General features: G+C 37.2%; 1 protein-coding gene across 3 annotated transcripts in view; it reads right to left on the bottom strand.

The window, feature by feature from the left end:
- The window catches only part of ZPBP (zona pellucida binding protein), a 45,176-nt gene that overhangs the window by 5,006 nt on the left and 15,339 nt on the right, over nt 1-24,831 (bottom strand). The window contains exons 4-7 of one of the 3 annotated variants that reach the window (XM_058183374.1): nt 20,513-20,662; nt 13,220-13,438; nt 11,509-11,585; nt 2,081-2,258 (exon numbers count right to left, since the gene is read on the bottom strand). In XM_058183374.1, coding sequence (XP_058039357.1) covers nt 2,081-2,258; nt 11,509-11,585; nt 13,220-13,438; nt 20,513-20,662 — 624 coding nt within the window. The remainder of the gene's footprint in view (nt 1-2,080; nt 2,259-11,508; nt 11,586-13,219; nt 13,439-20,512; nt 20,663-24,831) is intronic. The other 2 variants (XM_058183375.1, XM_058183376.1) reach the window with 2 other exon arrangements.

The raw sequence follows: 24,831 nt of genomic DNA, 5'->3' as shown, positions 1-24,831 counted from the left end.
AAGTTGGAGGCCATTGTTCTTGGCATGGTAAAAACCTAAAAACAAAACTTCACTTGACAGAAGACTTTTATCTCACACATAAGAGAATGAAAAGAGATGGAGTCAACTCTCATAGGAGGGAGAAAATATAGGAGTAGCAGAACCTGGGGCAGAGTTAAAAAAAGGGATGAATCTGGAATCCTTACATAGCCACAAGTGAACTAAGTCCAACCTTCCTTGAATTCCAAATTACCCTTATCTAACCCCAACCAGATTCTAACCATTAGATAAGGATCAATTCAAGAGAGGTAGAACTTAGTTCTCTTGTGGCAAGGAGGAAATCTAAGCTGATCCTTCTTTTAATTCTACCCCAGGTTGTGCTACACCTTCTACAGAAAATTAATTCTAAATAATAGCCAGAGGTTATTATCAAAAGGACTCAACTTTCTCTTGTGATATATATCACATGAAAGAAACTCCGCCCCTGATTCCACAAAAATAAAAGAGACTTCTATCTAAATAACTGGAATGGATTATTCAATAACAAAAAAAGCAATGGGATTAACTGGATTGATAGTCCATCTTCAAGAGTACAGGAAATTGTTCTTGCTCATTATCTATTGTATCTATTTCCCTGAAACAGCATGTTTTCAGTTCTAGACTAAGAGTATATTGTAAAATCTATGGCACCCTTTCAGCTAGCAATTGTTTAATTTAATGTGACCCGAATTTATGGAATTGATCGACACTAAGCTGACCATAGAAGTATCAAGGCTTTTGGGGAGAAAAATGATTTGAAATTATCAAATGAAAGATTTTTGCTAAAGCAAAAGAGACTTTTTTTCATCTTAAGTGCATTTGAGTTATGCTGAATTATCAGCCATTAAATCTTCCCCATTTTGTGTGTTGACTCCAAGTTAACATTTTGTTCTTTTTCACAATTTAAGTTTAGTTTGGTCCATAGCCAAACTTAAGTTTTATTTTTGGCCACACAAAAAGGTTACACTTTTTTCTTCTGTATATGTTGCACTAAAGGTTACTATTTAATATTTTAATTTATTGTGTGGATAAATTAATTTGATTCATGTAAGATGTTTATGTTTTCTTCCTTAATACACTGAGTTAATAGACATTTAAATGTAAAATACACATTTCATAATACTTTGTAGTATTTATTTTTTTAAATGCTATAAATTAAATAAGGAACTCTTTTTTTTAAAAAAAAAAAGCATAGCTTGTAAAAACTATGCTTTTAAAAACATAGTACAAAGAGTGTGTGGATTGTGTGGATTGGAGTCAAGTGTCTAATTTCCAAACACTGGAATTTGCAACCGATTAGGAGCATAATATGCAGAATAGCAAGCAATATTACTCCACCACTTTGCAATATTGTGATTTGGGCATGAAAAGCTTCAATATTCTATTGCTTTTATTGATGAAGAAGAAAAAAGAGTAAGGTTTTCATCACAAGAAGGATTCAATTCATAACTAAGCTGACTTTATTTTTTCTGATTCAGAGATAAAACACTAGGCACATACAGTTTTCATCCAATAGTATCAAGCCTTCTCTCTTTCAATTCAGTAGTGTTTAAAGTTTGATACGAGGGAGACATCCCCAAATATAGAGTGATTACAGATTGTCTGCTTATTGAAATCAGAATTCCATTACAGACTCAAGAAAGCACAATTAGTCTTTTAAACTTTGCTTTCATAAAAGGGAGCCCTAAGAACTCTTAACTCCAATTCCTTAGAGTAATTATCATCTATTCTAGAAAAGATAGGTACAATCCAAATCATAATGGCAATCACAATGTTTTGATTTAAATTTGAGTTTATACTAGGACCAAATCCATTTCTTTGAGTCACAATGAACAAATGCCAACAAGTTAGTCTACCTTAGTAACCAACTCATTTGCAGCTACATTCCATTTTCAAGATATTCATCAAGAACTATACAACCAAACCATAAGAATAACCAAATTTATCACAAGCAATAAATATAATAACTCTGTTGTAATAAAAAGTTAAGCAGATAATTCCTCTAAAAATATCTTTGTAGTCTGTATTTATAATCCTGGAAACTGTTATGCTTCCAACCTACCACAACAATTAGGGCAATCTGAATGTAGTAGAGAATTGATTCCATAACCTGGAGAACAGCGATTAATCCACACCATTTGCAGAGTGCCTTCAATGTAGTATATTTCAGGTAGTGGTGCTGTTCTTTTTCCAAGAACTTCAACTTGTTGGCTAAAGAATTTCACTATGAGGTCTTTTGCCTGAAGTAAAAAGAAATTACTTTCTTGATAAATTTAAAAATCAGCATTTTTCTTATTTCTTTCTTTCTTACCGGTACTTATATAAAAAATATAAATTGTATCAATAAAGTTAACTGTTTATCCTTGGTTAATGAATAAATATTCTTATACATGACTAGAGAATGACTTTGTGACATGCTGGTTCAGAGCACTAAAAAATAAATTGTTGGAAAAACAATTGAAGGACTTATGTTTGTTCATGTTTGAGTAAAGATGACTGATGTGTGTTTGGATGGGAGAGATATAAAAGCATTCTTTAAACACTTGAAAGGATATCAAAGAAATTTGTCTTTTCTCATTCCAGAATGCAGGATGTATAACATTGAATGTAAGTTGCAGGGTATTAGAAATACAGATTAGAAAAACTTTCTACCTAAAGCAGTTTTAGAAAACAAATGCCCAAAGATTGCCTGACATAGTGTAAGCCGCCCTGAGTCTTTGGAGAAGGGTGGGATATAAATGCAAATAAAAAAATAAAATAAAGATGTGGTAGACACATTGGTTGTGTTTATGAAGAAGCTAAACAGCCATGTTTTCTGATGTTTTAATTTAGGTTCCTGTAATGAGTACCAGTTTGGACTGAATGGCCTATGTGGCCCATTCAAACTTCTTGATTCTGATACAGGAGTCTGTGTGTCAAGATAGTAAATGTTTATGATGGTTCAGAGAGGTACCTTAACCTTAGCTCCAATTATCAAATCTGATGGACCAAATTTCTTAGTTTGGCCTACTACTGAAATAGATAGGCAAGCAAAAGTCAGGATAATTAAATACATCTGTCCAATCATTTGATGCCATCAAATTTCTCCCAATTTCTCTTTCAATTTCTTTTCTTTCAGATACATGTTTTATAAGAACTAAATGGAAAAAATATATACTCAAATCATTCTTGCCTTAGTATTTTTTCCCCTCCTGCTTTCCATAAAAGACAATCTCCTAAAATGATTATAGAGGTGGCCCCCAACCTTTTTCATACCAGGGACTAATTCTGTGGTGAGGTTTTATCGCGGACTGCGGGGGCATGCTGCCTGCACATGCTGCCTGCCTGCAATCCGCTTATGCGGTTTCACTTGGTTGTGCAGCCCAGTTTCTGACATGCCACAGCCCGGTGCCAGTCCATGGATTGGGGGTTGGAGACCCCTGGTCTACAGGGAGACATAGAAGATTATTTATCTATATAGAATCATATGACTGGAAAGGACTTTGGGGATCTACTAGTCCAATACTAGGCTGCGGAACTCTTATCTATTAGCAGAATTCATTACATCATCTTCAATGAATGGATGTCCAATTTTCCTTGAAAGTGTCTCCTTAAGGAGCTTTCACCCATTGTTCTTTGTCGTGCCCTCAGATGCTCTGAAGAATAAATCGATCAACTTTTTTTGTGAAGCTCCTCAAATACTAGAAATACCTATGTCACCCCAATTGTCTAGTCTGCCAGCTTCAGCACCTCTGACTGTGCTTCTGCCCAAATCCTGACATCAAAGGACAGAAGGGAGGGGAATTATGGAATGTGGGTTAGAGCCAGGGTGAGAATAGAAGAAAGGAGGCAGGAGGAAATTGACAGGGGTGAGAATAATCAGGTGTGTATATCAGTTTGCTCCAGACTTTAAGGACAACCTGAGAATGAGTGGATAGACTGCCCACCATAAAATGGTTTCCAAAACATCCAAACACCTTGCACTGGTGACTGGCTCAAGGGAGTTGGACTAGGAGGGAAGGAAAAATCTCATGCTATGCACTGGAATTTTTCAGATCCCACCCTGCTTGCTTTGCAATCATTCTACTGTAGTAAAAGTGCCTATGACTTCAACCAAATGGAGTCTTGGGTCATTCTTTTCTAGTGTTAGATTTGGGACAGGTCTGACATTAGGTGGGATCTACAAAATTGGTCAACCTAGAGACACCCTCTACCATGTAGAGACCATGTACACAATGTCAGTTCACAACAACTAACAGGAGGAGGGAGAAGCCTTGGCCGAAGCAGCAGCCAAACCCAAAGTAGAAGAAATCATCCTGAGTAGCTTGTGGGACTCAAAGCCTGTGACAAGCAGTCCAAGTCCAGATTGTCCCTAGGCGTCATGAAGAAACAAGACTGGGAGGAGAAGCCTTCTGGGGTCAACTTCCAAATGGGCAGTCATGGAAGCCACAGCAGAGAACCCAACCACAATGAGGAAGAGATTGTGGCACCTGATGAGCTTGATCACAAAGATGTGCTATTCGAATGGGCACTCAATTTCCTTAGCGGGGCATTCCGCAACTCAAGGGGCAGAAGGCCCAGGCCCAGATGGGGGCTTTGGTGCCTTTGCCAGTGACGGCCTACGTGGATAACAGAGCAGCTGCACTCCCCCCTGCACCTCCTCTGGTGGTTGCAGCCAAGCCCCAGCACCTAAGCCACAGTTGCTCTACCTCTGGCAGCTCAGCAGCCTCAAACCCAATGGGTTGCCACACCAAGGAGGATGGGGCAGAAACCCCCTGCCCTGTGGGCGACATTTGGCGGTGATCCAAAGCAGCTGACCTTCTTCCTCACCCAGGTGTGGACATACATGATTGAGTTTGGGGAGACCTGCCCATCGAAGGAGCAAAAGTATGGTGTTTTACCCTGGCCCTAGAAAGAGCTGCAGTGGAGTGGATGATAGCCCTGCATAACAAAGATGTTCCAGAGCTGCATAATCGGTTCATGGTGACCCTTTGAAAGAGATTCAAAGACCCCCTTGCTGACCAGAAGGCCAAAATTCGCATGGAGACCATTAACCAAGGGGAAAATTCTATGGCTGCCTACAGACAAGAGTTTTGCAGCCTAGTCTGCATGCTGACAGAGTGGCCGCCAGAGTGACATGTTGATTACTTCCAGGATGGTCTGAATGAGGATGTATATAATACCTGTATCTCCTGAGGAGATCCTTATACCCTGCACGCAGGGTATGTCCTTGACAAGAAGGCAGAGATTAATTTGGCCAAATCTTGAACCTGTGCCAGTCACAGATGGAGAAGACCCCTCAACACCAAAAGAAGGGAGACCCTGAAGCCATGGGACAGCAAGCAAAGCCCTCATCGGTGTTCCACTGGCTGTTTCAAGTGTGGAAATGAGGGGCACCAAGCTGCTGACTGCCGCATGTCAGACGTGCACCCAACAAGAAGCTCATGATGGGTCCTACCAAGAAATAAGGGAAACTGGCCACAAGAATCCGAGAGAAAGCTCTGAAATGTATAGAGGTCATGAAGTTCACACCCACCTACTGAGAACACGGGAACTCCGACGAAGGATCCAAAGAGCTTGGACAAAAGCATACAGTGATCCCTTGGTAAAGTCACTCTGTGATATTGGTAACTGTACCAATAGAACTAGTTTTCCTCTTGTCAGGGCACAGGGGAAGCTGGTGACCCTTCTGGACTCAGGCTGCACAAGTGCCTAGTCAGCCCTGCCTTATTGGAAGAAATGGACTTGCATCTCAGGCAACTTAAAGTGCCTGTGGCATTCTGCCAACTGGATGGGTCAGTAGCTGGGGAAGCCCCAGCCATATTCATCACCAAACCAATAGAAATCAGGATGGGGGGGGGCACACAGATACTTTAAGTTGTATTATGGCACCTGGCATGGAAAGGCTAGGGTTAACACGGCTTCAAAAGTGAAATCCCTATGTGAACTGGAGGAAGCGGCTCTTAAAGATCTGATAGTTGGAACCCAAGGGGAATCCCAGGGGAAGAATGCCCAAATATGGAAGGAGAGAAGCTGAAACTTGTGAAACTCAGAGGGGAAGTGGGGGCAGAAGTGAAGGAGAGACCCAAAGCCGAGACCCAAATCCCAAAGAGTATTTATACCTATGGCTGTATTTAATGAACAGGGCTCAGACAAACTACCATCACTACAAACCCATAAACTGTTCTATAGAAAAACTGACAGGAGCTACACTACCTAAGCCCAAACTATTTTTAAAAACTCCAAGGGAGTTTGATGAGTTCCAGGCTTTTATTGACATAAACCTTTATACAGCCAGCTAAACCACAAGTTGTAGCACCAGTCCTTTTCTAAGAAGGTTGGGTCCCTTCATCTCTATGTGGACTATTGAGGGTTAAATGTAGTATGATGGAAGACTTTTACCCCTTGCCACTTATGCAGGATATGCTAGCTCATCTGGCCAAAGGGATTTTTTTTTTTAATAAAATGGACCTCCAGGAGGCTTACTAATGAGTCAGAATCAAAGAAGGGGATGAATGGAAAACAGCTTTTAACTGGCCAATTGGATGTTTTCAATTCCAAATACTTCCATTTGAACTGCAAGGCGCATCCTGCTGTATTTATGCAGTTAATTAGCAAAGTGCTGCATGAACATTTATTCAAATGAGTCTATTGTACTTAGATAATCAAACTTAGATAACATTCTGATCTACATGTAAACCATGGCTGAGCAAGTGAAGCTAGTGCAAGCTACGTTAAAAAAGCTGCAGGCTGCCAAACTGTATGCCAACCTATCAAAAAGTGAATTCCATCACAGCAAAATTGACTAGCTAGGGTACTGCATCTCCCACATAGGGATTAAAGTGGATCTGCAAAAGTCCAAACAGTCTTAGATTGGGCCTATCATTGCACCAGAAACAAATATCAGAGTTTTATGAGGTTTGCCAATTTTTACTGCCAATTCATTTCCACATATGCACAAACAGCCCTACATTATGACAAACTTGCTAGACCAAAGAGGAGAGAAAGCCAAAGGGCAGCCAATCTCTTAAATGGTCAATGGAATGTCAAGCCACTTTTGGAAACTTCAAACACTTGTTTGCAGCTCAGCCTGTGCTAAAGCACTCCAATCCCACCTCCCCATTCATCATTTAGGCAGACGCCAGTGACATGGCAGTGGAGGCTGTGCTGCTACAGAAAAATGATCAAGGAATCCTCCAGCCTTGTGTCTATACCCCAAAAAACTTACTGAAAGAGAACACAGATGGTCAATATGGGAGAAAGACATATTCAGTTGGGTGGGTGCTGCTCAATTGGAGGCATTTCTTAGAAGGGAGCAAAATCCCATTTGAGCTCTGGACTGATCATAAGAATCTAGAGGCACTAAAGACCCCCAGGAGACTATCACTTAAACAGGTCTGGTGGGCCCAATATTTTAATCAATTCAAGTTTACCTTATGATACCTCCCCGGAGGGAAAAACTTCCTGGCAAATGCCCCAGTACAATAGTGAAAAGAAAGAAATAATCAGAGCAGTGATTCCCTAAAAACAACTAGCAGGAAATTCTCTTCTGGCAAAAGACTTACTCACTTCCTTAAAAGAGGCTCTAAGCTCAGACCTGTGATTTAGGAACCATGAAGCAGAATGTACAATGTTTGATGGACTTGCATGGATTGCATCCAAATTGTATGTCCCTCAAAAGCCAACAAATAAGAGTGTTTCAGAAGTGCCGATGACACAATTTCTGGTTGACGTCACAGTAAGAATAGCTGGAAAATAGCGGGCTCTGCCAAGCCATGTGAAATCCAGCCGGCAACTGCTATCGGGAGATCCTACAGGGTCCAAGCCACCTTGTAGGGGTGGCAAAGAAAGGAGAAGCGCTTCGTGGACCACGAGGAACTCGCAATTTCTTCATTAGGGTCGAAGCAAGTTCTCCTGAGCAGCAACAGGGACGATGGCCATTTTTGACTAGTCACAGGCTGGGACAACCGGGACCATAAGATTTGTGCTGGAACAGTCCATGGACAGAGCATTGAAACTGGGTGAGATAACTTCCAACTCTTACTTTAAAGACTTAAGTACAAGAATTTTTAAATCGTAAGCGCCGCTCAAATGATACAGCAGAAAGAGATAAAGGGCAATCCAAATAGAATACTCAGTGGGTATTAAAAAATCAGAAAAAGTTATGAGATTCCAAGAGAGAGGAATAAAAGGGTGATTAAAACGTCAATAAATAATGGAACTCCAAAAAGGTTAAGAAATGAGGGATAGTGATAAAATATATTAATAAAATGAAAAAGTATAAAATACAAATAGGGAAAATAGTAGTATGTATACTAATAGATAATAGAATTTATTATAATTGAAAATAAGCTAAGGACAAAAGATGGAAGTTTATGAGATTAACTGTGTTAAAATATATTGTGAATTCAAACTTTAAGGATTAGAAATCATGGAGATTTTAATATATAATCCCGGGATTGATTAAATTTTAATATTTGACTTTATTAGTAGTCCTAGACATTTGGAATATCGAAATTATGGTGGAATAATGAGTAATTTTTAAATATTAAATATTAGCGACTTAGTAGGGGATAACATATAAATGGTGCAAAGAAATGTTATTTAGGTTTAAATGTATTAATAAAAAATAAGATAAAGAATTATAAAGAGAGAATGGTATTGTGCCCCGTCACAAAATCCCTTCATCATGTATGCTTGCTAAACTGTTTATTCAACATTGGTGTTCCTGAATACATTATCTCAGATTGGGGAATTTAATTTACCTCTCGGTTCTGGCAAGAGTTCCTTAAACTCTTGGGAACCTCCCATGGACTTAGCTCATCATCCAGAAACTAATGGATCCTGTGAATGTACAAATTCTGTATTATAAATCCCTCAAGTGCTATATCAGTCAGCAAAAACACTTGGGTCAATCTGCTTGCCTTTGCAGAAGTAGCCTGTAACAACAATTCCTTCAACAGCAGCACCGGGTTTGAGCCATTCAAAGTAGCTTCAGGCCAAGACTTTGTAGCCATGCCCAAATTACCTCAAGCTAACATAACCTCTCTCGCAGAATGTGTGACCCAACTTCAAAACTCCTGGCCTGTCGTTCATAAACATTAGGTGACACACAGTAGGCACACACAAAAAGCCAAGTGGACAAAAATGCTCTCCTCCAAAAGAATTTATAATAGGAAATCTAGTCTACCTATCCACTAAGTATCTTCAATCCATTCATCCCTCCAAAAACTGGATCCTAAATATATCATAACCTTATTTACTGTCCAACTAGAATTACCAAAATTGCTATGGTGCATTCATCTGGCATTTCATTGCAACCTGCTTAAGCCTGCAAGCATCTCTCCATTGTGTCCTACCAAACCACCACCTCCATCTCCTATCTTCATTGAAGGTGAACAATATTTTTGAGGTTAAGGATATTCTGGACTCTTGCACACGTAAGAGGGGAAACCTAATATCTTATTGCTTGGAAGCATTTTCCCCTATCAGAAACTGAATGTGTAGCCTACCATGTCAATGCTGAAAAAATTCCACTCCAAATACCCGGACAAACCAGGCTGATGCCTATGTTCCTTTCTCTCCCCCCACCCTTGTCTCTTTTTCTTTTCCAGGGCTAACATGCCTGTTCAGGGTGGGAAGAATGTCAGGTGTGCCTGCTTCATTTGGACCATGCTTCTGCCTGCATTCTGATATCAAAGGACAGGAGGGAGAAGAGCTATGGAATGTAGGTTAGAGCCAGGGTGAAAACAGAAGGCAGGAGGCAGGAGAGAGGGGGAAATTGATAGGGTTCAGTATAACCAGGTGCTTGTGCCAGTTTGCTCCAGACTTCAAGAATAACTAGCCTGAAAATGAGCAGATTGACAGTCCACCATCAAACAGTTCTCAAAACTTCCAAACAACTTGCTATTGGACACTGGTGACTGACTCAAGGGAGATAGATTAGGAGGGAAGGAAAAATCTGGTTCTTTGTGCAGAATTCTTCAGATCCCACCTTACTTACCTTGCAACCATTCTACTCTAGTAAAAGTACGTATTATTTCAACCAAATGGAGTCTAGGATCTGGGACAGAGTTAGATTTGGGGCGGATCTGACACCAATCCTCCTCTTCATTAGACTAGACATATTTCCTTAATCATTTATCATACACTTAAGAGGTACTTCCAGACCTCTTGTCAACTTTGATCCTCTTCTCTGTACTCTTTTTAGCGTTTCATCATCTTTTTTGTCACAACAACCAGAACTGGACATAGTATACTAAGTGTGGCCTCATTAGTGCAATTATCATTTTTTGTGATCTTGGTTCTATTCCTCTATTAATGTAGCCCAAGACTGCATTGGCTTTTTTGGCAGCTGTGGCACACTGTTAGCTCATGCTCAAGTGGTAGTCCTCTAGGACATCTAAATCTCTCTCACAATTATTACTGTTGATCCACGTACTGCCTATTCTATATCTGAGTATTTGTTTTTTTAGGACCCTACTCTTCACAAATCTGAACTGCATTTTAGGGCCTATTGCTCAAAACTGTCAAGGTCCTTCTGAATCTTCAGTCTTTCTTCTAAAGTATTAGCATTTCCACCCAGGTTAGTGTCATCTGCAAATTTAATGAGTCCTCCTTCTATCCCCTCATCTACATAATTTATGAAGATATTAAAGAACACTGGGCCCAAGACAGAACCTTGAGGAACCTTACTGAATGCTTCCCTTCACATAGATGTAATTCCATTGAAGAGCAGATGTGGAGTTGTAATTGGTCAGCTAATTGTGAAACCATCTGGTGATGATACTATCTATCTCATATTGTTCTATCTTACCAAGAAATAAGTTTGGTGTACTTTGTCAAATGCATTACATTTATAGTATACTTAGACCCCGCAATTCTAAGTATATCATCTGTACAGCATTTAGTATATTTTATCTACAGCAATTCACTGATCCAATTCTTTAGTTTTTTATTAAAGAAGGCAAACAATATATTCTGGGCAGCAGGGATTAAAAAAGTAGTAGTTATTGGAAAGCTGAATGAACATACATTTTTGGGCTTATATTTAAGTCCAAAATGAAAAAAAATCGTATTTTTTCCCTTTTCACTTCTTACAAGGATAATAAGTATTCTATGTTAACAATGGAAAGATGTTAATATACTAAAGCAGAATTTAATATTCTTTTATTAATGGATGCCCTCAATTTTTACAGAACAAACCAACAAAATGAATGCATAACCATCACCAAGTTGAACAAAGTTTAATAATTTTGTATACTGATGAATGAGGCTAATTTTTTTAGTTTAATTTGACAAAACTTAAGGAACCGAACTTGCTGCATGAACCTCTCTTATTTCATCCCATATTCTTTGATAATAAATACATTCTCATTCTTTCTAACTCAACCTTTATTTTACAACTTACACAAAAAAAATATTAAAGCTATTCATTTACTTTTTGAAAGATAAACAAGGAACTAGTGCATTCTTATGAATTTCATTTCTTTTCTGAAAGATTTATATTACCTTTCGTAATCTTCTCGATACATCACATACACTGCTCTGACACACACTTTTGCCTTTTGCTGATTCTAGAGAAGAAACTGTAAAAATGTTCAGCTATAGGAGGGAAACTATACAATATAAATAGCCTTGTTTTCTAAAGGAAATTAACTATCAATTTAAAGGATAAAAGATTTCTTTGAGTCAACTTTAACTCCTGCTGACTAGATATCCATATTGTTTTCTTGCCAACGTTTGGTAAGTAGTATGTCAATGCAATTTTCCAAGGTATTTTTCAACATCTCACATTACACTGCAGTACTAGATTTTCTGTAAGTCCCCCATCTAAGTACTAATTTGGTCTATGCCACTTAAAATTTTAGAGATCTGTCAAGGTCACTAAGATGTTCTCAGCCACTATGGTATCTATTTTACAGTGAATTTTTAAATAATCGATTAAGGAATTTAATCCTCTTACACATATAATGGAAAAGTATGCTGCATCACCAAATTTTACTTTTATACTCAGTGTATATGTAAATGATGCAATCAACAATCTATTTTTAAGTATGGGATTAGCTAGACCTCTGACATGGAATACATAAATTAGAAGCCAGTTTTTAAGTTGAATATCAAGATCTCTTTTTAAAGAAGAGAATCTTGTTGTCCAAAATGTGTTGTATCGCCCAATATTGGTCTAAATCAGGGGTGAAATACAGCAGGTTCTAACAGGTTTTGGAGAACCGGTAGCGGAAATTTTGAGTAGTTCAGAGAACCAGCAAATGCCACCTCTGGCTGGCCCCAGAGTGGGGTGGGAATGGAGATTTTGCAGTACCCTTCCCCTGGGGTGGGGTGGGAATGGAGATTTTGCAGTTATCCTTCCCCTGCCACACCCACCAAGCCACACCACAGCCACCTAGCCACAGCCACAGAATCGGTAGTAAAAAAAATTGGATTTCACCACTGGTTTAAATAGACAAATGATGTGACTTGATATGGTACAAAGGAGTAAGTTTTAGACTGAAAGAACAAGATAATGTATAGTTATATAGACCACAAAATATATTTACTGCATCTGTGAATACTCATATTTGTCATCATTGCCACAGTTTTATTACCCCACAAAATAGGATTTCCTGGATGAGGCAAGTATATTTTTTCAAGGTGTTATCTGCTGTTATTAGACCTAAATGGAACATCTGCCATGTTCCATCAACTCCAGGCTGTCAAAGCCTATACTTTTTAAAATGTGTATTTTACCAACTTATCTCCTTGCAACCAATTTCACACATTTGATGATGGACTCTAATCCACAGAAGTTTATGTCACAATAAATTATGAGTTAATGGCTTACAATATGGTCAATAATAAATCTGTGCATATAACTGTTCATTGCCTTCTAAATACATCAACATTTTAGAGAGCTACTGTTCCATTATTAAGTAATACCGAATTATGTTTTATTATCGAAAATATCTACAAAGGCAAAGAAAACTGAATAACAAGGATCTACTGAAATCATTATATCAGTCATAATATACTTTCTTAAAATATAATTAAAATGACCTGGTCATTTACTAAATTAGCAAGCTGTCAAAATTATTTCATTATATATGGTTAATTAACATTACTCAATACTTTTTATGTAACTTCTGTCAGACCTTTAATACAAAAATAGTTTTCAACATATCATGAAAAACATGCCTCCATGAACAACTCTTCAAACTAGTCTTACCTTTAAAAGTGAAGAATAGCTCATTTTGCATTCCGGCTCTCTGCATTTTTACATGATGGCATTCAGACTTTTCTAATGAAACCTCAGAGCCCAGCTCCCCAACAAGCTTGGCCAATATCTGAAGCAGCTTCTTTTCAAAAGAATTATTATAGATACTATTGCAGGGAGCTGAATGATACCGTGCTGTAAACTCATAGTAAAAGTTAGGATCAGAATAAGCTGCAGGAAAAAAAAGTTTAGATTCAAACAAAAGCTAGATACCAAGTTTAAGATTTAAAACTACTGATTTTTTTTAAAAGCAAGAATTAATTGTACCAAAGGAGAAAAAATACAATCTCATAGAATATTATACCCAGGAACTAAGCTGCTACTTTAGGTATACTCAAATAGTTGGAATTCTCCCGTGTGATCTTTTTCTTTTGAACAGCAGATAAAATTTTATCCAACGTCTGTCAAAAACTACGCAGCCTAAAACCATCTCTATCTATTGGCCCTGATGGATTATGTGCCTACTTCTTAAAAAAGCTTTCCAACCTCTAAGCATAATCTATGAAACATCTTTCAGAACCAGCTCCTTGCTCAACCTATGGTCACTAGCCATGGTCATGCCTATCTTCAAAAAGGGTGACCCCAGCCTAGTTGAAAATTACAGACCAATCTCACTGTGTTGCGTCACCTGCAAAATCATGGAATCACTCATAAACCAATCCATTACCCTCCACTTAGAGATAAACAACCTACTCTCTAACAAGTAGTTTGGTTTCAGGAAAAATTTGTCCTGTAATCTGCAACACCTCCACTGCAAAAACATATGGACTACACAACTCGACCAGGGTAAAGCAATAGACGCAATTTACATAGAATTCTGCAAAGCCTTTGATTCAGTGGTACACAACAAATTACTGTTAAAACTAAAATCTTATGGCATTTCCGGATCCCTGCATAAGTGGATAACTGTGTTCTTGTCAGACAGGCAACAAGTAGTCAAAATAAGGTATGCCCTATCAAACCCTGCACCTGTTAACAGTGGTGTCCTCCAAGGCAGCGTTTTAGGACCCACACTCTTTATACTTTACATAAATGACCTTTGTGATCATATTATAAGCAACTGTGTTCTCTTTGCTGATGACATAAAACTAACACCTCCAACAATGCTGCTGCCCTACAAAGAGACCTTACTATGTTTCAGAATGGTCAAACAATTGGCAACTCCAAATCTTATCCAACAAATGCTCTATCTTACACATTGGCAAAAAATAATAATAATCAGAACATAAAATACAAGTTGGGAAGATATGACCTCATAGATGACCGTCACTCTGTCAAGGACTTTGGAGTACTCATCTCAAACTATCTAAGCGCCAGAGCTCACTGTAACAACATTGCCAAAAAGGCATTAAGAGTTGTTAACCTAATCTTGCAAAACTTCTTCTCCAGTAATATTGTACTGCAAACTAGGGCATACAAAACTTTTGCTAGACCAATTCTCGAATATAGCTTATCTGCCTGGAATCCGCACTGTATATCGGACATTAATACAATTGACCGAGTCCAGAGATATTTCACGAGAAGAGTACTCCACTCCTCTGCTCACAACAGAATATCTTATGCTACCAGGCTTGAAATTTTGGGCTTAGATAACTTAGAACTACACTGCCTTCGGTTTGATCTAAGCGTAGTCCATGAAATTATTTGTTACAACCTCCTACCTGTCAATGACTACTTCAGCTTGAAACACAGTAATACACGAGCGCACAATAGATACAAACTCAAGGTAAACTGCTCCAAACTCAACTACAGAAAATACAACTTCAGCAATAGAATGGTCAATGCCTGGAATGCACTACCTGATTCTGTGGTTACATCTCCAAACCCCCATAACTTTAACCTTAGACTGTCTACTGTTGATCTCACCCTATTCCTAAGAAGTCTGTAAGAGGCGTGCATAAGCACACCAATGTACCTACCAACCCTGTACTATTGTCCCCGTCTATTTGTATCCATTTCCTGTATTAATATTCATATTTATGCTTATATCTGTTATCTTATACATATTTGACAAAATAAATAAATAAATAAATAAATAAATACTGTTCATTGTTCAAGAATCACAAGAATAAAGAATTTTTGATTACAAATAACTCATGCATTTTTGAAGTTGAGATCTAGACATTTAACTTTCTTAATTTATTTTTTATTATCATGGATTGTATATCAGTGAAATTACTTGGCTTAAGAATAGGCAGATCAAGACTGAAAATGCATTTAGATATAGAAAATATGAAGATGATTAGACATTAAAACTCACTGTCTTCCTCAAAGATATTCTGTAAAGATAAAAAATGGAGGAATGCTGGCTAAAAACAGATCTTTAAGTTGGCTGACTAAAAATAAAACTAGTTTTCAACTACTTTTGTCAGTGAGTGTGACAATTTTTTTAAGAATGGCTATGTTGCTGAACTCCGTGGCCAAAAATGGATGTTTCCACCACTTCCCATATTATGAAGGAATCTGAATAGGCAGTACCCTAGCCATTTATCATATTTTATTCAACCAATAATTATATTCATCCACTAGGCTTAAATATTGGAAAGAACAGCCCATTGGGACCTGAACCATAGACTGTCATGTTTCTTCCTGGGCTCAAATGTTCATATTGTATGCAAAACTGCTAAGTTTATAATTAAGGCAATTCCCAAGAACCTGCTACATTAAACAAATTGACGTGCCATTTAAGGGAGATTCATTTAATTACTGACTCCTTGTATAACAATGTATTTATTTTATCACTGTATTTCCTCCTATCTACTTTATTCTGGAATTAGATTTTGTATTTTATTTTATTGATAAGGTCGCAAGGTTAATCAGTCAATAAGCTACTACTAATGTTTTCATAGGAAAAGATTCATATAATTCAAAAAGGGCTTAGGGGAAATAGGATTGCCACACTAGTATTCATTAGTAGTAGCATACCCCATTAAAACAAGACCATTATTTTCAAATTAGAGAAAAGAACCAAATATAGATAAATAACTATAAAGAGTAGATTCACACAACTCATATATTACATATATAAAATTTTATTAGAGTATAATTTCAACAGCAAAAACCACTACGTGTTGAAAAAATAGAATTAAAAAGTAAAAGATACAGAAAATGAAAAGTAGATAAATAGAAAAGAAAAAAATAAACTATACTATATAGAGAAATATATAAAGAGATTACTTCCCACCTTCCTAACAAATATAAGCAATTTTAGTAACATATCACTCTCTCTTAAAATGCAACCAATAATCTCTTCTTCCCATAAACAAATCCATAAAGCGTTTCAGTCCTAATCTCAGCAGGAGTCCATTTAGGATTAGTCTAGATAGCTATAGATCTATTTTAAATTTTATCAAATAAATCAATTTTATATTTCTTTTTCTTCTGACAATTATAAATCTTCTGGTTCAAAAAAACCTCTATCAATATGTCACGTTACAGTATTTTTCTTCAATCTATAATTGTGTTACAGTGTTCTTCTCTTTCAGCTGTATAATTGTTAATTCCCTCTAGCAGCCAATTTTTACAGCAGCAAATTCAAGTATTTTCATAGACACTGGAGAATAGGATAAATAATAAATAATGCCTGATTTAGCTTATCCGTGTATTTCTTCTAAGCAATGTTTTACCAGAACCAAAGAAATTAAAAATTGCCCCGCTTTCAAAAATTGCTTCAAAAAAATGGCTCAATGAGCATAGATGCTCTAATTTCCCAAAATGATGCTCTAATTTCCCAAAAAGAAATATCTGTTTAATTGTTCTGCTGCAGAGGAGCTTAATTTCACTGTAATCCCTAATAATAGCTAATATTTAAGGTTATATATTGATAAGGTTATCAATTAACCAAAAATAAAGCAAACGTAAAGGAATTATTTTACTCCACTAATCATCGCCAACTATAGAGTGGTCATCTCCATTTCAAGACCATTGAGCCAGTGCTGTTGGAAGACATTTCAGCAGTCATGCGGCCAGCATTATATTATGGAGCACTGGTTCCTTCCCACCTATTTATCTACTCGCATTTGCATGCTTTCAAACTGCTAGGTTGTCAAGGAGGGGACTCGCCCTGTTGCATGGCATTCTGGTCTCAAATCTGGGCTGCTGGCTTTTCCAGCTAACAAGGTGTGGCTCAGGCTGTAAGATAGCCTGTTATTAAACACAGCTGCCTGCAATTACTGCCCAGGCCCAAGGTTGACTCAGCCTTCCATCCTTTATAAGGTAGGTAAAATGAGGACCCAGATTGTTGGGGGGGCAATAAGTTGACTTTGTATATAAATATACAAATAGAATGAGACTATTGCCTTGCACAATGTAAGCCGCCCTGAGTCTTCGGAGAAGGGCGGGATATAAATGTAAAAAAAAAAAAAAAGGCTAGCATTTTAATCACTCTGCAACTGCATTGCCCCAAATTGCCCAAAGCAAGACCTAAATTCAAGAAATAACTTTACATAACTAAGAAGGTCTCTATAGCAGAGTTCCTCAGTCTTTCCAGCTTTGCAGATGAGCTGGGGAAAGAAGAAGATGGTTCCACATGAGAGGTGGGCAAGCGCACATGCACAGCTCCATTTGTACAAGTGGCAAGCAGGTGCATCCGCCACTTGTACAAATGGAGCACTCTTGTGCTTGCCTGCCACTCACACAAGAGGGGATGCATGCACCTGCACCTGCTCACCTGCCACTTCTGTAGCCCAGTTCCGAAGGGCTCAAGGCCATGGATTGGGGATGCCTGTTCTACAGCATATGTAAAATAAAAAAGGAAGTGCTATCACGGCAAATACCCTCTGACCCTCTGAGATCAGCCTAATCCTAATGTATAAATAATTAAGTATTTCTGAGAAATTAAGATACTTTTTGCACTATTAATTAACAATCATTGATATATTATTTTAAAATAATTAGGGCTGAATAACATTTAACTTAAAACAAAGGAAATATTAAGTTGGATCAATTCAACCCAGGCATACATACAAAATGTATGCGTGGGTGATAGAGGGAGCCGCTCGTGGCTTCCATGTAACACAACTCCTGCGCAGGCTGCACTAGCTACCTCTGGTCTTTCGGGTGCATTTCAAAGTGTTGGTTACTACCTTTAAAGCACTCCATGCTTAGGGCCGGGTTACTTACGGGACCACCTACTGCTACCGATTGCCTCCCACCGACCCGTGCGCTCTCACAGAGGGACTCCTCAGGGTGCCGTCCGCCAAGCAATGTCAGCTGGCGGCCCCCAGGGGAAGGGCCTTCTCTGTGGGGGCTCCCACCCTCTGGAATGAACTTCCCCCAGAACTCAGTCAACTGCCTGACCATCAGACCTTTCGCCGCGAGTTGAAGACATATCTATTTATTCGCGCAGGACTGGCATAGAATTTTTTAGTAGTTTTTAATATTTGGATTTAAATTTTATTGGGTTTTATGGTTTTAAATGGATTTTAATTTGGCCTTACATTTAATAAGTTTTTTAATTACTGTTTTTATTATGCACTTTTTACTGTTTTATCTGGCTGTGAACCGCCCTGAGTCCTTCGGGAGAAGGGCGGTATAAAAATTTAATTAATAAATAAATAAATAAAAATATTAATAAAATAAATCATATTACATCATGATCAAGATACAATATTTTAAGACGTAGGCCTCATTGAAACCTATTTTGTTACCTTTCAATACACCATTTGATTCATAGTTTATTTAAACTACAATTTCCATTTTTATCTCAATCCAGAATCTGTAGAAAGTATTATAGGGGACCTTGACAGAGATATGTATTCTCTGCTATCAAGGCAACAAGTGATAAATCCACTATGTCCAGATAATGTTTAGAAATGGGTCAGAGATGCCTCCTTAATTCACTACAGTATAAGAAAGGGGAGAAAGCACTATACACCCAAATTTGCAGAACATTGTTATTACAATATAACCAATCTCAATAAAACTAGTTTTAGACATCCTGTGGACTTGATTTCTTGATTTCATTAACTGAGTTGGGCTGACATAAACTATAATTTAATTCATCTTTACTAACTAAAATCTGAAAGTCTGAGGAGAGAAATTAAACTAATTTAGTTGTCTAGATGTAATAAGAAACTATTTGAAAGATACCTCAACACCAATAAGCTACAAGCTTTTGGAAAAGAGGCTGCTTAATGAGGAAAGTGTAGACAAGTAACGTATTCATATTATGGTTTATTGCCTAATATTCATTCTATTCTGAATCCAACCACAGGACAAACTTTGGCTGTAACTTCTTAATTTTCTAGTACAGAATAAAATATCTTCTAAGTAATACTCCAAAGGGAAAATATTTTAAAGAAAGATAGTTTGATTTTAGAATGCATTATGTTTATATTACTATGCAATCCTAAATAGAATGCCCAAATTTTATTTCAAAGTTGGAATTAAACAATTAAAGAATTAAACATTGTTTTGTCACACTGCTTTAAGCAGTTTCAATCCTAATGAAAAACTATTTTGTGTGTTCTATCACTAGGAATAATGGCAACTTGACACTAGACTTTCCTTTGTTTTTCATTCTACATCCATAAAAATGGAAATGGCAACTGTGAGTGCCAGCTATTGGCCAGTCTACCCTTCCTCACAAAAGGAGGAACAGCACAACACACATTGAACACAATCATGAACTCAAACTACCTAGGAAATATTTTATCAGGGAGGCAGCATTATTTTTTTCTCCAAAATATTTCTCAATATCTAAAATTGGCAGGGAATATCTAAAAATGGCAGGGAAGCCAGTGGCATCAAAGACTGAAATCACGCATGTTTTAAGGCTATGGCTTTAAGGAATGGATATTGAAACATTTGCAAATGCAGAAGAAATTACCATACTCTGATCCAAACTTGAGAGAAAATTCTGGATCACAGGATGCCTTATTTGAAACTCGAGTTAGAATTCTGGAATTCAGTTTTACTCCAAGTAGTTAAACAGGGCCTTAAGCTGAACATTCCACTTATCCCCAATAGTTGAGTTATTAGTTATATGCTATTTTTCTACTTTCTCAGCATTTTCTACTTAATTAGAGTTCTTGTTACCTTTTTAAAGAAGGAAAAAACTACAGGAAAATCTATATGCATATGTTCAGTACCAACAGCGAATACCTTCTAAATTCTGATTTAGCTGGTTACAGATTAATTGGAGCAACATGTTTAACTATGTAGTAAATTTCATTATATAATTTTGGCAAAAAAAACCCCACCCCTAAACATTAAAAAACAAAAAAGGACAGTTATTTGTCTTACCATAAATAACATATTTAATTAAATAGCTTTTTTCTTCTTGCTCAGTAGTAGGCTTAAACACTAGAGAACATGTGTAAACTCCACTCATGTAAGATTTGAAATTTTGGAATGAAAGCGTTCCTGTCGGGGATATTGTCACAGATTCATTTCCTGTATTGAAAAGATAAAACAAATTTTGTTGTTTAACGAGTTTCAAACCACCGTTAACTACATATTTTAATTATTTAGTCTTCTAAAGCATATCACAATTACTTTATCCATGTGTGTGTGTGTGTGTGTGTGTGTGTGTGTGTGTGTGGGTGGGTGGGTGGGTGTCTTTTTCAAATTATAATACTCCCCAAAAATGTTTTTAAAAAGATCAACAGAACCTGCCAGTATTAATTAATTCAATATAACCAGACTGGTATGAAAGACAGAATTAAAAAGGGATCTTCATAAATTGCAGAAGTGCATAGAAATAAAATTACTTTAATATTTTTTGCGTGTGTGCTCGCTTATTGCCTCCATTATTGCTATATACAGGAGAGTAAAAATTTCTTCAGTGGTATATTACATTCTCAAACACAACTCTGTCAAGTGGGAGATATTTGAACACTGTATTCTTAATCCCTCACAAACATCTAAGAGAAAAATGTAAAACTATGTTAGCTCTATAAAGCCAGGCCAAACTATTACAGGTAATCCTTAAATTACGATAACTCATTCAGAGTTCATTCAAATGTATGACAGAACTGAAAAAGGGGAATTTGTGCCTGGTTTACAAGTTGCAGCTGCTGCAGCATCACCATGGTCATGTCCCATGTACCCATTCTGCAATTACAATGCAACAAGCTGCAGTCACATGACAACCATTTACAAACTTCTCTACAAGCTTCCCAGAAGAAAAGTCAACCAAGAAGTCAGCAGGGAACAACTCGCTCTTATAAATCATTCCCAGTTTTTTCTTCCAGGGCCCCCCTATAAATTCCTGGGATCTATACTCTCTAGTACCCTCTTTCCCCAGAGCCCACCTGCTGCCATTGCTCCCCAGCATCTGTTCTTTACATGATAATATGCTTTATTGCTGTTTAGTAACAACAATCCAGGTTCCAATTGCCATTGAAAACAGCATCAATTTACTTCACCATCTAAGGACCATATTGCTTTCTGGAAAAAAATTGTTTCAGAAAAACAATTACAGAATCAATTAAAAAAATAATGTGACACTGATCCCTGGTATCTCTCCTGGTATAATTGTTTATCAATCTAAATTAATAAAAGGGCTTTCTTCCACAGATATTACATGGTTGCCCAGCATTAATGCTAAATCTAGGAATATATATTCTCAGATTGATGCAAGCCTATTCAGAGGTCCAGCATATCCATAACAAACAATAATTCATTTTCTCCACAGTTTATTCTACTAGATCCAATCCTTTACAGTCTGAACATCCATCCCTGAATTTGCAGGAAACAGAAATACTGCTAATGTCATTCATGTACTGGTGCTAGTGGGCTCCAAACTCCATGAACTCTTGCAAAAGCCTCAAAAATATATTAAATAAGAGAACTAATATGAATTTTTTCAGGATGATGCAGAAAATTTGCTAATATTCAAGCAGTATTTACCAACACCATCTTTTGACTGTTTCACAATCAGCACAGGCCTATAATCTATAGAATAGGACTCCAGATCCCAATAATTAGGTCCACTCCTAAACCTCATTGAAACTTCCAGAAAACAAATTGAAATGCTTATGCAAAGCAAACTGATGCTAATATTGGATGGATCAAGCAGCCCCTAAGAACTGGGGCAGCTTTGTTGGCTTAATTAAATCTGTGGTTAAAAGGAATATTCCTAAAGGCCACCATAAAGATTACATTCCTGGATGGAGTGAGGAGATAAATCAATTGTGCACCAAGTTTGAACAGGACAGTAATCCAGAGAAAGCAACCAAATTGCCAAAATATCTGGACAGAGCCAGAAAAGAGAAATGATCCAAGATTGTAGAAAATCTGAACTTTACCCACTCTAATAGGAAAGCCTGGTCTCTCATCCAAAAATTGGACTCATCATCTGTACGATCAAGAAAACTTTCTATCATCAGTGTAGAATCCATAGCTAACCAACTCTACTTCAAGAACAATTCACTAGACGAATTAGATCTGAATTTAGATTACTGAAGTATGATCTTTCACCACATGCTTTTACACCAGAAGTGCAGAAAGGGGCTGGGTTCTTTACAAAAAAGTAAAGCTACAGGATTTGATGGCATGTACCAAGAATTACTGAAAAACTGTGGACCATCAATTAAACGCTGGCTTGCCTCCTTTTTTATTTCCATATTATACTCAGGATGGCTATCTCCTATTTTCAAAAAGATTAAAATTATTGCAATTTTGAAATCAGAGAAGGACCCAAAAGTTCCCCAAAGTTAGAGGCCAACTGCTCTTCTCTTCAAACGTTTAGAAAGACTTGTGTTAAACATAACAGCCTTAGCAGTAGAATCTGTAATTTAAGTTAAACAAGCTGTATTTTGCCCCAAACAAGACTGTATTGATCAAGTCCTTGCATTAACTTTCTATCTGGAGAATGGATTCCAAAGGAAAATGAAAAATTTCTCTGTTTTTCTTGATCTCTCAGCAGTCTATGATGATGATTATGAGAGGACTTCTCTTCAAATTAATAAAGTTTGTACCTTGTTGTAAACAACATTGCCTTGACTGACAGCATGTTGAGTAACAGATTATTTCAAGTTTTCACAGAATTCAATAGAAGCAGATATCGTAAGTTGGTCTTCCAGAAGGATCAGTGCTATCCTCTGTTCTTTTTATCTGCCTGAAACTGTTTCTCGGAAATTTATTTATGCCAATAATATCAATCTCACAGTTCAACGAACCAACTTCAGTGATGCAGAAGACATTTTTTCTCAACATCTCCAAAACCTGGATGATTACTTTAAAAAACGGTGCCTCCAACCAAGCCTAACAAAAACCAAAGTAGCCATATTCCACCTTAGCAATAGCTATACAAATTACCAGCCTTCAGTGAAGTCTTGAACTGTATTTTACAATATAACAACTCCCTGAAATACCCTGAAGTATGGAAAAAAACAGCAGCAAAATTGAAAAGTCGTAATTATTTACTGAACAGACTGGCAGGAACATCCTGGGATGCTGATGCTAACCTTCTAATTGCCTTGGCTTTGATTTATTACATAGCTAAATTGTGTCAGCATGTACAGTAATAGCACCCACACCAAACTGTTTGATGTCCAATTCCGCTAGACAATGCATATCATCTCTGGCACATTGCATCCCATTCCTATGCAGTTACTAAGTTACTTGTACTTAGCAATATCGTATCACTCAACATCAACAAGGTCTCATTTGGTTATGGTCAAGGATGCTTAACAAGGTCCTCCCTATTCACCAAGACAATGCACAGCCCATCACAACATTGAAACCCCAAAGAGAAGCTTGGAAAACAGCTATTCACTTAACAACTACCCAGTTTAACCCAGAGAATGCCTGGATACAGTATGGTCCAAGATACCTTCTTGTGGCCTGACTATTAATGATCCCTCTACTAAACCACCTGGTTTTAACCGACCTCACTTTGGTCAAATTTTAACAAAACTAGATGTGATACTGGAAGAAGTGCCTTAACCTTGTAGTAGCAGGGATGAAAAGATTTGCCTTGTTCCGATTATAGTGCTGATATGTTAAACCAGGGTGGATAAAAATTGATTTTGAAAAAAATATCAAAAAAAATCAGATTTTTAAAATTTAAACTGGATTTTTTTATTTTTATCAAATTCATTTTAATAAAATGCTTTTGGAGTAAAAAATCTATCAGATAGTTTTCTTTTTAAGACACATTCATAATTTAGTTTATTTAGCATGAAATGGAGCTTAGTTATGTAGCATGAGGCTGTATATTCTACAATATTGGGACTGTCAGTGAGTCAACAGCAGATCAGAGGCGAAGCCACTGTGGGACAGAGATGACAGTTGCTCTTTAAAAATTGTTATTTAAATAGAGTTGATTTAAATAAAGCCTTTCTACTAGTGATTTAAATCATGATTTAATCTCTTGATACTTGATGTAAATCAAATCCACCCTGTGCTAAACTATTAAACATATTGCTCACAATGTGCATTCTCTGGTTTTCGCGTGAAGCAACGCCAGAGGCAATTGCCTAGGTAGCTGAACTAGACATCCAGTTATGAGGCAACTGTCATACCCTCATAGAAGTTTTACTTATAATTACATGGACTATATATATATATGTTTACTTCTCTTCTGTCATGTTCTCATCATATGCTAAATAACAATA

The sequence above is a fragment of the Ahaetulla prasina genome, chromosome 4 (genome assembly GCF_028640845.1).
Source record: "Ahaetulla prasina isolate Xishuangbanna chromosome 4, ASM2864084v1, whole genome shotgun sequence".
NCBI lineage: Eukaryota > Metazoa > Chordata > Lepidosauria > Squamata > Colubridae > Ahaetulla > Ahaetulla prasina.
Note: the sequence above shows the minus strand (reverse complement) of the source record. Positions and strands in the feature narration are given on the sequence as shown.